General features: G+C 53.8%; 2 protein-coding genes across 2 annotated transcripts; both read left to right on the top strand.

The window, feature by feature from the left end:
• Nucleotides 1-3638: 3638 nt before the first annotated feature.
• LOC138996794 (metallothionein-2B-like) lies at nt 3639-4950 on the top strand. Its single transcript, XM_070397961.1, has 3 exons — nt 3639-3735; nt 4314-4379; nt 4725-4950. Exons 1-3 carry the CDS (start codon nt 3708-3710, stop codon nt 4814-4816), a joined length of 186 nt encoding a protein of 61 aa, XP_070254062.1. The 5' UTR covers nt 3639-3707; the 3' UTR covers nt 4817-4950.
• Nucleotides 4951-7169: 2219 nt separating this feature from the next.
• Nucleotides 7170-8828, top strand: LOC138996976 (metallothionein-1E-like). Its single transcript, XM_070398302.1, has 3 exons — nt 7170-7289; nt 7822-7887; nt 8575-8828. The coding sequence occupies exons 1-3, from the start codon at nt 7262-7264 to the stop codon at nt 8664-8666; spliced, it is 186 nt and encodes a 61-aa protein (XP_070254403.1). The 5' UTR covers nt 7170-7261; the 3' UTR covers nt 8667-8828.
• Nucleotides 8829-13765: the final 4937 nt, after the last annotated feature.

The raw sequence follows: 13765 nt of genomic DNA, 5'->3' as shown, positions 1-13765 counted from the left end.
TTTATTTGACCACAGTTGATGTCCGTGAATGTGAGAAACTAAAAAGTGGTCCTCCCCCCCCCAGTGCTTCAGAAGCAAGGGGCCCTCACAGCCTGTGCCCTGAGGCTCCGGCACTGACAGCAGCTGCCCCTCAGTGACATCACCTTCTTGCCTCAAGGCACTCATTTTTTGGGAGATTAACTGTTCCATCTAGAATTCAACTCTGAAGATCTAGGCCAGTCTCCATCCCAGCCCTGTGGGCACAGAATTCCTTACTCTTGTTGCACAGGAAAGAAACCGGAGTCAGAGCAAACTCAACCACTTTTCTTATCATTCACATACTTCACAGCAAGAGAATGTGGCAAACAGGTCACGGTGGACTGAAAATAAAAAAAAAAAGCGGATTTGAACACGTTGCTCTGGCTACTTGGGGAGCAGGCTCTAGGTTCTGGGTGCTATGCTACAGGTCACTCACAGTGTGCCCAGCATCCTTCTAAATTCTTTGCATGGATGAGATCACTCGATCCTAAGAGCCAGACACTGTTATTTTCCCTTTTCACAGTGGAGGAGACTGAGCCACAGACAGGAAATGACACCCAGCGATCGGTGACACAGCTGGGGTTGGCACTCACGCTGGCTGCCCCCAGCATCATACCCTCCCCCACCACCCGGCACCGTGGCCTCACAGGAATGAGGGGGACACCACACCCCTGGCCCAGAGGCAGCAGGAAGAGCAGAGTGGCAGTCAGGTCCCTGTACGTAGCCCTGTGACCTCCTTGGGCTCCTGTTCTCCATCTCGCAAGCCAGGAGCACAACAGGACTATCTCTAAGGCCTCTCCCAGCTCTGAATAACGAGAGGCGGGATGGACCACCCGGAGACATCATGTCCCAGGGGGCTATTGATGTTCTTTGTGAACAGTAACGCTGAGATCATTGGCGTGCAGGATTAAGTTTAGAGAAGCAGAGGGCTACCGCTCGCTCAGGGAAGTAGCAAAAGCCCCCAGAGCCCTCATGGCTTTTATTCAGGGAGTACAGCAAGTAACAATGGAGTACAGCAAGTGACAATGATTAACAGGCATGCTTATGAGATCATCTGAGCTAAGTTATACATGACACTATTAATTTCCTATGTTATACAAAGACCCTTTCCACCTGCAGCAGTGCACCCTCCCTAGAACTTTCCATGCCCTCATGGACTATTTATCACCTCAAGGAAAGTTCTGCCTCTGAACAATAAGTCTTGCGTGCAAGACTTTGTTCTGACGTGGCCCGCTTGCAGGCTCCCGCCTTTTCCTGGCAGAACGTCCTCTTCTAGTTAACTTCATTCCTCTTGACCGCTACAGGGGCTCATTGCCGGACGCCCACACTCCCCATGGCACGGGGTCCGCCGGGTTCCGATGCCATCTCTAACCTCCGACCCTGAGCAAAGGGTTCAAAACCAATGAGCCTTTCTCCAGGAGCATGCTGGGAGTAAAAGGATTCTCTCCTTGTGAATGTCAGTGTGGACACAGTGATCATCACAGCCTCTGTTTGTTCTGCCCTATCCTGGAGCCGGGGCACGATCACTTACTCCTCAGATACAGATATAATTTCCTTCTGCAGATGGGAAAAGGCCTTCCCCCGGTCACACGGCCAGGAAGCGGCACAGCGGTCTGTGAACCAGAAGGCCTCGCACAGGCTGGCTGCTGAGAGCCCTCTTCACCCAGGGCACCTGTGGGCAAGCACAGTCCTGACTCCCTCCATGGGCCTTGGACTTGACTTTCCCTTTGATTTTTACACCAAATAGCAACTCCCTCCACAAACAGCCAGTGGGGGCCAACCGCTGTCATTAATGACAAGTCCCTGAGGGCCTCACCCCCCTCTGATGAACAGCACGCCCCCTGGAGGGCAGAGCCTGCCAGCACCCACTCAGGGCAGACAGAGCCCTTCATCTGGAAATGCTCAGCCCTCGCACTTGCTGAGAAAAGGCTTTACCGGCTCCTCCCTGCAATTCTCCCCACATCCCTAGTCACCTTGCCGGCTTCAGGGAGCCAAGGGCTGGGTTTGGGGATGGGAGGGTCAGATATCTGTCTGACTCCGGAGGGACTTCCTGAGATTCAAAACCAAACCACAGCTAGGAGCTCTCAGGGGGTGGCAGGTGCCCTGTCAGAGACACTGGGCAAGACAAGAGCTATGGTTCCCTGTGGGGATATAGGGGCCGGGGTGTGCTTGCCTCCCAGGCTGTGTGCTCCACGCGCTGGGCCTTGCACAACTTTATTTCAAGTGCTCAGTGCACACTTTTGGTGGAAATGTGCACAGCGTTTGTAAATATCTAATGTTCTAATTGATTCTTCATATATTTATTGCAATTGCATGTGTTGAATGACAAAATGGGTTTTGTATACTTTCCTTTCAAATGTTTTCTTTTTAAAAAATATGTTTTTATTGATTTCAGAGTGGAAGGAAGAGGGAGAGAGAGATTGAAACATCAGTGATGAGAGAGAATCATTGATTGGCTGCCTCCTGCACGCCCCCCACTGGGGGGTAAGCCCACCACCCAGGACCCTTCAGTCCACAGTCCACTCTATCTACTGAGCCAAACCGGCCAGGGCAAACTTTTTCTTAATAATTCACTTTATGTGACCATAGTTGATGTCCGTGAATGTGAGAAACTAAAAAGTGGTCCTCCCCCCAGTGCTTCAGAAGCAAGGGGCCCTCACAGCGTGTCCCCTGAGGCTCCGGCACTGACAGCAGCCGCGCCTCAGTGACATCACCTTCTTGCCTCAAGGCACTGATCTTTTTGGGAGATTAACTGTTCCATCTAGAATTCAGCTCTCTGAAGATCTAGGCCAGTCTCCAACCCAGCCCTGTGGGCACAGAATTCCTTACTCTTGTTGCACAGGAGAGAAACCAGAGTCAGAGCAAACTCAACCACTTTTCTTATCTTTCACATATTTCACAGCAAGAGAATGTGGCAAACGGGTCAGGGTGGACTGAAGAAAAAAAAAAAAGTGAGTTTGAACATGTTGCTCTGGTTACGTGGGGAGCAGGCTCTCCCCCGACTTCAGGCACAGCAGCTGCACTTGTCCGAGGCTCCTTTGCAGTCGCAGCCCTGGGCGCACTTGGCACAGCCCTCGGGGCAGCAGGGGCAGCAGCCTGGGGGGAAAGGGCAGAGGGAGAAGTCAGCACACATTACGGGCACTTCTCTGCTCAGCAGCAGGCCTGGGACAAGCTACCCCACCGACCCCAAACGAGCCGGAGTTTCAGGTGGCAGGTGGGAATCTTTGGAAAGGGTCCCACCCCTAGGAAAAGGCTGCCCTGCCATCCTGGGCCCAGACAGGTCAGAAATCTTAAAGAGGCCAGTGCCAGGGCCTGGGGGGGAGAGGGGGTACAAGGGAAGGCAATGGAAGTCGGCGCCCCGCCTCCTAGGACCATACAACACGATCAGGGGCCAAAGGTGGGGCCCGCGCGGTGCGCACGGAGCTCAGCGGGGCTGGTGGAACAGTGCACCCCACCCAGCCAGGTGCGCTCGGCCCAGACAAGGACGCTGGGAGCCGCGCGGTTCCGCGGGGCGGGCGCAAGGGACGGGGTGCAAGAGCCGGAGCGGGGGTTGAGGGAGCCTCTGCGCCCGGGCCGCCTCTTCTGGGCGTAAAGTGAGCGCGCGGGCTCCTGGGCGCCACCAAGCGGTGCATCAGCGCAAGTGCCTCTTCTCCTCTTGCTTTGGACCAACTGCCTCCTCTCTGCTGGAAATGGACCCCAACTGCTCCTGCCCAGCTGGTAAGGAACCCGGGCTCTGGACCTCAGGAGGCCTCTTACTCACCCTGAGGGAGAGAAGGGAGTATTTTGAGCTTGAGAGGAAGCAGACGCCTTAGAGAGAGAGCAGCTTCTGTGCCTTCTCCCTGGCCAAGGGCCCTCATCCGGTTGGAGCATTTGCATCCTCCCAGTGGTTCTTGTTGGAGAGGCCTGAGGGTAGAGGTTGTCCTGCTTCACATCATCAGGTTTTTTTTGGGGGGGGGGGGGCACTGCTGGCCCAGGACTCTAAGTTGTCCCTGCGGGTTGGAGGCAGGGAACAGTGTGTCTTCTGGGCCGAGGACATAAGGTCCTGGCCCCCAGACGCAGCCTAACTGAACTGGGTCTGGAGCCGGGGACCATCCCTGGGGGGTAAGCACAAGGGAGTGCACCGCCCTTTCTAGCAGAAGGGCAGAGAAGGTGGGGTAGGCCCCCATCTGTTCCCCATGGGACAGGAGTTCCGGGGGCTGGCCCCTGCCCAGGGGAGGGGTGTGGGGAGCAGAGTTGAGGGACTGCAGTCTCTCCTGCATCAGGCATCTCACTGCCTGTCTAACTCCTCCTTGCAGGTGGCTCCTGCGCCTGCGCTGGCTCCTGCAAATGCAAGGACTGCAAATGCACCTCCTGCAAGAAGAGTGAGCGAGGGCCCTTCCCTGGGAAGCTGGGGGCTGGGGAGTGCGAGGAGGGAGCCCTGAGCTGGTTGGGAGAGGAGGGATCAGGAGAATGGGTCTTCCTGTGCCCCTGGGAAGCGGTCACTGCCTCTGCAGGCTTTCTGCCCTGCCCTGTCCTGGACTCAGATGGGCAGGCCAGCCTTCTCCTGGTGAAACCCAAGCCCTAGCGGTCTTACTAATTGTTTCTCCATGGAGCATGCTCTTTTGTCCTCATGGTCCTTTGAAGCTGAGGGCTGTGCTAGGCCTGCTGTTGGGCAGGGAGGTAGCTGGTAGTCATCGCTGGCTCCTCATTTCCCCTGCTGTCCCCAGGCTGCTGCTCATGCTGCCCCGCGGGCTGTGCCCATTGCGCCCAGGGCTGCACCTGCAAGGGAGCGCTGGACAAGTGCAGCTGCTGTGCCTGAAGTCGGGGGAGAGCCCGCTCCCCACGTAACCAGAGCAACATGTTCAAACCCGCGTTTTTTTTTTTCAGTCCACCCAGACCCGTTTGCCACATTCTCTTGCTGTGAAGTATGTAAAAGATAAGAAAAGTGGTTGAGTTTGCTCTGACTCTCGTTTCTTTCCTGTGCAACAAGAGTAAGGAATTCTGTGCCCACAGGCTGGGTTGGAGACTGGCCTAGATCTTCAGAGTTGAGTTCTAGATGGGACAGTTAATCTCCCAAAAAGATCAGTGCCTTGAGGCAAGAAGGTGATGTCACTGAGGAGCAGCTGCTGTCAGTGCCGGAGCCTCAGGGGACACGCTGTGAGAGCTGCTTGCTTCTGAAGCACTGGGGGGAGGACCACTTTTTAGTTTCTCACATTCACGGACCTCAACTGTGGTCACATAAAGTGAATTATTAAGAAAAAGTTTGCCCTGGCCGGTTTGGTTCAGTAGATAGAGTGGACTGTGGACTGAAGGGTCCCTGGTTTGATTCTGATCAAGGGCACATGCCCAGGTGGTGGGCTTTGACCCTGGGAGGTGGGGGCAGGAGGCAGCCAATCAATGATTCTCTCTCATCATTGATGTTTCCATCTCTCTCTCCAAGAACCGATTTTTATGTATCATCCACAGCATAGGGGACAGTTTTCTGCTTGCAGACAAGCCCACCAGGCCTGCGGTGCCTTGCGCTGTCCTTATCGAACATGTGACCACGAAACCAGTGGCCCCAGGAGGGTAGCCTTTCTCCCACCAAGAAGGACCAGCCCTAGGATGTAAAGCAGGAGAAGACAGGCCGTGTCCCTGACAGATACGGAAGGGCTCACCATTTCCGCCATCACCTGCACCATTTGCCTACTGAATTTTTAAAGTTCATCTTTCCTTGACTGTATTTCTATGAAAAGCAAACTCCTCACCACGACTGAGAAGGAGAATCGGTTTACTGCCAGACCTAGAACGGAGTCTCAAGGTCACGGAAATGTGTGTTCCTTCTGGAGGGATCACTGGGTCCCTCCCAGGATTCAGCTGGACACAGAAAGGTGGTGAGGGACATACCTCTGGGCCAAAGGGAAGGTTCTTTAAAAAAAAAAAATATATATATATATATATATATATATATATATATGTATTTTATTGATTTTTTACAGAGAGGAAGGGAGAGGGATGGAGAATTAGAAACATCAATGAGAGAGAAGCATGGATCAGCTGCCTCCTGCACACCCCCTACTGGGGATGTGCCTGCAACCAAGGTACATACATGCCCTTGACCAGAATCAAACCTGGGACCCTTAGTCCCCAGGCTGATGCTCTATCCACTGAGCCAAACCAGCCAGGGCCAAAGGGAAGGTTCTTTCTCTTTCCTTTGGCAAGTGACTGGAGTCAGATCCCGGGCACCACTTCCCAGCACGGGACCAGGCTGTTTATAAACTCCTTGAGCCGCGTGTAGTCCTGGGATTTCCCTTTAGAGTTGGTAGGGTTTAGAGAGTGAGAGTGCTGAAGCAAGGCTGGCACAGACTAACCCTTATGTAATCGCCAGGAACACCGAAAGGGAAATAACATCGTTTCTTGCTTGTTATTTATTCCAGGTCAGCCAAGTGCCTAAAAAGGATCCCTTCCTGGGGGGGCGAGGGCGGGGGGAGGGATTGCATCCCATGCTGTGGAACCTCCATCCTGGAGTGGGGTGGACCCGCTCGGCTGAGCGAACCCTGGAAAGTTCAGTCAAAGGAAGATCAGGACAACATGCCCACTCACCGCTCTAGTCGGGAGAAGGGAAGAAAGGGGGAAGGGGCCGCGCTATGCTCCCGCCTGCGTGGCTGTAAACAGGAAGCAAGGAAGGAGGGGCATCTGTGCCGGGACAGGGGGGGTGAGAGGCAGGGGGTGAGGGTGAAGGTCACATCCCCCACGTTTCTGCACACAACTCCGGGCCACCAGCTAAGTGAGGGAAGTGAGCACAAGGCTGGGTTTGCACACGGGCTCAGAAAAGGGTGAACCTGAAGACCAAAACGAGGGGGCGAGGGGTGGGAAGACTTCTAGGACTCAGGGGCTGAGTTCCCGGAACAGCGGGAACAGGGGCGGCTGCCCCCTGGGGAGAAAGGGGCAGGGCCCGGGAGCTGGGACACCGTGTGCCCGGCACCCAGCTCCTCCACGTGATCGGGGCCCAGTGTGCAGCCCCCGCGGTGCGCACGGAGGTCAGGCCCCAGGGAAGCGGTGCGCACGGCCCGGAAAGGTGCGCACAGCCAGGCGAAGGGCGCTGCGGGCGGCACGGAGCCGACGGGCGGGCGGGGTGCAAGGCCGGGGCGGGGCCTCTGCGCCCGGGCCGCCTCTTCTGGGCTATAAAAGCAGCACGCGGGCTGCTCCACGCCACCACGCCTTGGACAAGAACCAGTACCTTCTCTTCTCTCGCTTTGGATCGCAAGTCTCACCGCTGATCGAAATGGACCCTAACTGCTCTTGCGCCACTGGTAAGCACCCCGCCACTGGGCCTTGGCTGCCCCTTTCCGAGGCACTGGACGGGGGCCCTTGGGGTGGAGCAGGGGTATCTGGTTATGGCTGCAGTGCGTCCTTCCTAGCCAAGCTGCGGAGAGCACTTCCAGTCGCCCTTTGCCTGTTTGAGAGCTGAGGGTACTGAGGCCCAAGGCTGCTGTCTTCCAGGTCCACCAGTGGTCAGGGGGGTTGCTGGACTGGGACCCGGTGTTCTGTGCAGGACTTGATGGGCGGTGGGGACAGTGCCTGTTGGCAGTTGAGGATAGGGGACCCGGGCCCCAGTCCCAGTCTGTGGGCTGTGTGTGGAGCCTGGGACCTCCCTTTGGTGTAAACCAGGAGGGGACCTACCTTCGTGGGACGAAAAGAGAGGGAAGCTTGACTTTAACTTCCCGCAGAGGCAAAGGAGCTCCCAGTACCCGTGACACAGAGGAGGGGCAGGGAGGGCTGGTTGATTGACGGCTGTGTCTCCTGCATCAGGCATCTCACTGCTCATCTTTCTCCTCCTTTCAGGTGGCTCCTGCGCCTGCGCCGGCTCCTGCAAATGCAAAGAGTGCAAATGCACCTCCTGCAAGAAGAGTGAGTGAGGGCCCTTCCTGGGAACTTGGGGGGTGAACTAAGTGGGGAGGGAGCCCAGAGCTCAGCAGGCACCCAGGGACCCCACTTCCCCAGCCACTGGATCAGAACCAGAGCTGAGAGAGCCATGGAGCCTATCCTCTCGTTCTAGAAGAGGACACTAAGGTCCAGGGGAGTCAGCAAACAGTGTCGGGGATGGAGCCCCAGCTAGAACCTGTGTCCTGACGATGGAGCCTTCTGACCCCTCCAGGGTCCTGACCCTTTATGCACATGAACTTGGTCTCTCCCACCTGCTGGTGCAGCCCTTTCCCTAGAGTCAGCCCAAAGCTTTCTGGAGCCTCCTGGGCACTGCCGGAGTTTGCCCCCTCCCTCGTCTTGAGGACTTTCCTTACTTCATTGTATGGTTCTCGGAGGCTGGGGGCGGACTCCGTTGCCTTCCCCTCTACCTCCCCCCCTCCTACCCCCGTACCCCCAGGCCCTGGCACTGCCTCTTGAAGCTTTCTGACCTGTCTGGGCCCAGAATGGCAGGGCAGCCTTTTCCTAGGGGTGGGACCCTTTCCAAAGGTTCCCACCTGCCATCTGAAACTCCGGCTCGTTTGGGGTCGGCGGGGTAGCTTGTACCAGGCCTGCTGCTGGGCAGGGAGGTGCCCGGAATGTGTGCTGACTTCTCCCTCTGCCCTTTCCCCCCAGGCTGCTGCACCTGCTGCCCCGTGGGCTGTGCCAAGTGCGCCCAGGGCTGCGTCTGCAAGGGAGCCTCCGACAAGTGCAGCTGCTGTGCATGATGCATGATGCGTGATGCGTGACGCGGGGAGAGCCCGCTTCGGATGTAAATAGAGAAATGTCTACAAACCTGCATTTTTGGATATTTTTTCATAAACCCTGACCCAGTTGCTATGTCCCTTTTTGTATGAAATATTTGGGTGACAATAAACGTTTTGAAACTCTTCTGGCTCCAGGTTCCTGATGGTGTTCTGGGAATACGGGACTTGGTTCTCCACTGGGCTGTAAGGGAACCTGCCTTGGGGGGAGGTGGGGAGTCTGCACAGGAAGTGGGGGCGAGGGAAATGGGGCAGATGAATCGCTTGCTGCTGTCTGGCCTGCCCTTAGCTCTCTCTCTGTTGTGAGTGGTTCCTCTACCACCTTCTAGAATTAACCAGTCCCTGCCCTTTTTGTGTGTGTATCTGTGCCACTGTGTGTATTCATTTGGTAGCCACCTATGCTGCACCTACTGTCTACACAGGCAATGGGCTGTGGGTGGGGAGGTGAGGCGAAGTTTACAGACTGCTGGGGAGAGACAGTCACCGAACAGGAGAGACAGAATGGGTAATCCAGGATGTGCTGGGGTGAGCCTGAGTGGAGAGGCCTTGGCACTGAGATCTGAGCACTGGGAGGTGGGGAGTGAGGGGGGGCGGGGGGAGAAGGCCAGCATGTCTGGGCCAGTGTGTGAGGGGTGTAGCTCAAGTTCACTTTGGAGAGGGGAGCAGAGACCACGTGCCTCATTCATCGGAATGACTCCCAGCCTGGTTCCTTGGCTGAATCACTGGGCGGGGTGAAAAGGGCGCCAAGCCACCGCCTTGCACCCCCTCCCAGCCCCAGCCTGGTTTCTGAGATGTAGGATGGGCCAGGGGTGTGTGTGTGTGCGTGTATTTTTTTAAAATCTATTTTTATTGATTTCAGAGAGGAAGGGAGAGAGAGAGAGAAAAACATCAATAATGAGACTCATGGATCTGCTGCCTCTTGCACCACCCCCCCCTTTTGCCACTGGGGATCTAGCCCACAACCTCTGCATGTGCTCTGACCGGGAATCAAACCGCGACCTCCTGATTCATGGGTTGATGCTCACCCACCGAGCCACACCGGCCGGGCAGGGACCTGTATATGTAACAAGTACCTAAGGTTGCAGCCCACAGACAGGGTCACAGGGAGTCATTTAGTGAAACGAAAGGGGCTTCTGCCAGGAAGTGTTTCTACCCCAGGGGGTCTCTGAAGCCATCACCCCTCGCATGTGGCCCTGGGCGCTGGTGGCTGAGGAACCTGGAGGGACCCGCTTCCTGTCTGTGGCAGGCAGGCTTGCTCTGCAGGACGAGTGACAAGAGGCTTCGTAGAGAGCGGACCTAGCTGAGGGGATGCCCCACGCCTCCTTGGGGGCTTGTGCTGTAGAGCAAATAAATGTTGACAGAATACTTTATTCATTTATTATTTATTCAAATGTACAGCCCACATACAATAAATAGTACATTCTTATCATGATTCCACATTTACAAGGATTACAATGCATTGGTGAAGTTGCAAGCTTATCACAGTGTTAGACATTTATAGGTCTCTGAAACAATCAAACCCCCAGAAAACACGTTGCAATGCTTACCGTTCCTGTTTGTATTACTGTGTCTCGGGGCTGGCGTCCCAGCCGAGCACCGACCCCGTGGGGCTCGAGCAGGACTGGGACATGGCACGGTCCTGTGGAAGCCCGGGTGCCAAGGTCACAAACGTGCCCGGAGTTTGCTCTTTCGCAACTCTGCCCTCGGGGACGCAGCTGCCAAACCTCTGCAGAGAAGGGGACATGGTGTTTCCGCTGCCCTGACAAACAGTCACCCGACTTGCTGCTTTTTATTTTCCCAGCCACGTGTGAAGTGACATCTTCACTCTGTCCCCAAGCCCCGTCTCCCCAAGGGTGGGCGGGGCACGACCATTATGGATGACTGTTGGAGAGATTCATTTACAATAATATTGTTCTAGTTTCGTATGGCTGCATCAGAATGCCTTGTTAACTCCAGAAGTTAATACTTTGTTTACTAGTCATTGGAAGGCAGTTAAATGCGCCGTCTCTGGAGCCAGAGCTGGCTGGAAGCAGAGCTCCACTGCTTAGGCAAGTTCTGTGGCCTGTGTGGGCCTCACATTCCTCATCTTGAAAATGGGTACAATAACCGTGCCTCCTCCCCAGGGCTGTTGTGAGGTTAAGTGTGTCTAGCACAGGCTCTGGCACATGCTAGGGACTTAGTAAATGCTACTTCCCTCTCGGCCAGGCATGGTGCCTGAGGATCAGGAGGCGATCCCTAAGTGCTCTGTATTTGACGCCAGGAGCACTTATTTGACCCCTACTGTATGTAAATCACTGTGCTCAGCACACAGAGAGAGGGAAGGTAACATACAGACAAGATCCAATCTCTTTACTGGAGGAGGACTTATTTCAAATCCCCATGGAGTTCAGGGAGCATTTATTTATCATTTCTAGATGCAGCTGCTGAGCTGGGGCAGAGAGTGAGAGGGACCATTTCTGCCTCCGGGAGAACAGCTCCATTCACACTGACTCTGGGATAGTCAGCTAAGGCAGAGGTGTGGAAGCCTGGGGAAGAGGGTGGGAGTCAGTCTGCCCAGAAGCCCAGGAGAAAACCCCATTCATTCATTCATTCATTCATCCATCCTTTCATTCATCCATTCACATGGTCACTTGTTGGCCAGACTGATAAGAGCATTGGTGGTGGATGGGCTAGCAAAGGGAACCTCAGCCAATCAGATAGTCCCCTTTGGAATTCAAGTGTGGGCTAGAGTGAGTTCCAAGGACATTGGTCACAGACACATGCTCTGACCAAATTCTTTGGGCCATGAGTCCAGGCCTGAGGATCCTACACCTCAACCCTATGGCATTTCCTTGCTCCTGCCCCATTTCCATGCTCGCCCAACCCCCACCTCCAGCCCTCCCCTTTACCCTCCCAACAGTGATCCTCAGCTCAGTCCCACTGCTGGTAACCAAGGAGTCTGGAGAAAATGTTAGTGGGGCACAGGGCTTCCCCAGGGCATCAAGGACCACCCTGAGCCTTAACCGGTTTGGCTCAGTGGATAGAGCGTCGGCCTGCGGACTGAAAGTTCCCAGGTTCGATTCTGGTCAAGGGCATGTACCTTGGTTGAGGGCACATCCCCAGTAGGGGGTGTGTAGGAGGCAGCTGATCGATGTTTTTCTCTCATTGATTTTCTAACTCTCTATTCCTCTCTCTTCCTCTCTGTAAAAAATCAATAAAATATATTAATAAAAAAAAAAAAAAAAAGGACCACCCGGAGGCTCTGAGACTCTGACGGCAGACCAGGACAGCGCCTGGATTTCACCTCCCGTCCTGGGCCATGTTGCTTCTTGCCTGGGCCTGTGAGACACGCCCTGGGTGAGGTTTTCTTTGGGTAATGAGGTGTTTCCTGCCTGCCCTTGGGGCTTGCTACTCTCAGGCCTGGGAAACTCACTTTTCCAAGTTTGTGCCACTCAGATGCGGTGCCTCAGAGCCTTACAGGTCACAGGGTGTGGGGCCTGGTACAGATGAAAAATCAAGGTCAACTGCCCAAAGGCCAGCTCTCCTAGAGGGAAACTGCTTCAAGAGCGCATGTGCACAAGACCCTGGGCTCCACTGACTCTCCTTCCTCGCGCCCACCCCCATCCTGCAGGAGGGAGGAGTATGAGGAAAGGCTTGGAGATGGGAAAGACAGCCTGTGTGATCATTTCGCAGGCAAGGGGGAGCCATAGAGGGTTCAGGGGCAAGGGAACCGTGGGGTTGGGGCTGTTCATTGATTCATTCTCGGGCACCTCCACTGTGCTGGGCCTGTGACAAGCACTGATCAATACAAATGAATTGTGCGTTCATGCACACGAGTACATACACTTACTACAAATTATAATATAGAGGACACATGGAAAAAATAACACAATTTAGAAACAACAACAAAATATGCACTACTCTTCGTTGTAGTTGACACTGTCCTATAGTCTATTGATTTTTCACAGAATGCATTCATTGATTGTTGCTAAGCTGTTGTATCTGTAACCAGTCTATGGTTTGCAAGTGTCGAATAAGTTCCAGTATGATGAACGAAGATTCATAGTTTTGCTTTCATTAGTAAGACGAAAGCCACATGTGGTCTCTGTTGCATAGTCGTTTATTTAGTTATTTTACTTACTTTTTTTTTTTTTTTTAAAGAGAGAGAGGGAGAGGGAGAGGGAGAGAGACACATCCATCAGCTGCCTCCTGTACACCTCCTGCTGGTGATGGAGCCTGCAACCTAGGCATTTGCCCTGACCTGGAATTGAACCAGTGACCACTTAGTGTATGGGATGGTGTTCAGCCACTGAGCCACACTGGCCAGGGCTATTTATTTATTTATTTATACAACCCTTTCAAATTGTAGAATCACTCTTAGGCCATTCACAGAGGAGCCTTGGGCCCAATGTAGCCCATATGCTATTATTTACTGATCCCTGATCCATGTTTTTGAGATGGTTTACATCTACCCTATCTGACTGATGGAAACGCTGTGTAATAGGGTATCTCTTCCCAACTCTGCGTCAGTGACTTCACACTGGTCGCTTCAGATTGGGCAGTACTTACACTCTCTAAATGGGCAGACCCTGAAGAGCAGGGCTTGATATATTGTTTGTAGATTGTCTAGACTTAAGAAAGTGAGGCACTAAATGTTGATAATGCAGATTAAACCTGAAATGTGTAACCATTACATTATAAATAGCACCCATAAGTTGAGGAAATACTTTTCTACTATTTGATAATTGCAAAAAAGTTACTCAATGTCATTTTAAAAAATATATATATTTTATTGATTTTTTACAGAGAGGAAGGGAGAGAGATAGAGAGTTAGAAACATGGATGAGAGAAAAACATCGATCAGGTGCTTCCTGCACATCCCCTACGGGAGATGTGCCCGCAACTAAGGTACATGCCCTTGACTGGAATCGAACCTGGGACCCTTGAGTCCGCAGGCCAACGCTCTATCCACTGAGCCAAACCGGTCAGGGCATCAATGTCATTTTTTAAGATATATGTTTTTATTGATTTTTATTTTAGAGAGAGGAGAAAGGAGAGGAATAGAAACATTGATCCGCTGCCTT

Source organism: Myotis yumanensis, unplaced genomic scaffold, assembly GCF_028538775.1.
Source record: "Myotis yumanensis isolate MYYU_CA2020_CCGP unplaced genomic scaffold, mMyoYum1.0.hap1 SCAF_18, whole genome shotgun sequence".
Classification (NCBI taxonomy): domain Eukaryota; kingdom Metazoa; phylum Chordata; class Mammalia; order Chiroptera; family Vespertilionidae; genus Myotis; species Myotis yumanensis.
This window is presented reverse-complemented; position numbering and strand designations above follow the sequence as displayed.

Coding starts and splice junctions, on each gene's coding strand:
- LOC138996976 (XM_070398302.1), top strand. CDS start 7,262: ATGGACCCTAACTGCTCTTGCGCCACTG. Junction 7,290..7,821: donor TAACTGCTCTTGCGCCACTG/GTAAGCACCCCG, acceptor TCCTCCTTTCAG/GTGGCTCCTGCGCCTGCGCC. Junction 7,888..8,574: donor ATGCACCTCCTGCAAGAAGA/GTGAGTGAGGGC, acceptor CTTTCCCCCCAG/GCTGCTGCACCTGCTGCCCC.
- LOC138996794 (XM_070397961.1), top strand. CDS start 3,708: ATGGACCCCAACTGCTCCTGCCCAGCTG. Junction 3,736..4,313: donor CAACTGCTCCTGCCCAGCTG/GTAAGGAACCCG, acceptor TCCTCCTTGCAG/GTGGCTCCTGCGCCTGCGCT. Junction 4,380..4,724: donor ATGCACCTCCTGCAAGAAGA/GTGAGCGAGGGC, acceptor TGCTGTCCCCAG/GCTGCTGCTCATGCTGCCCC.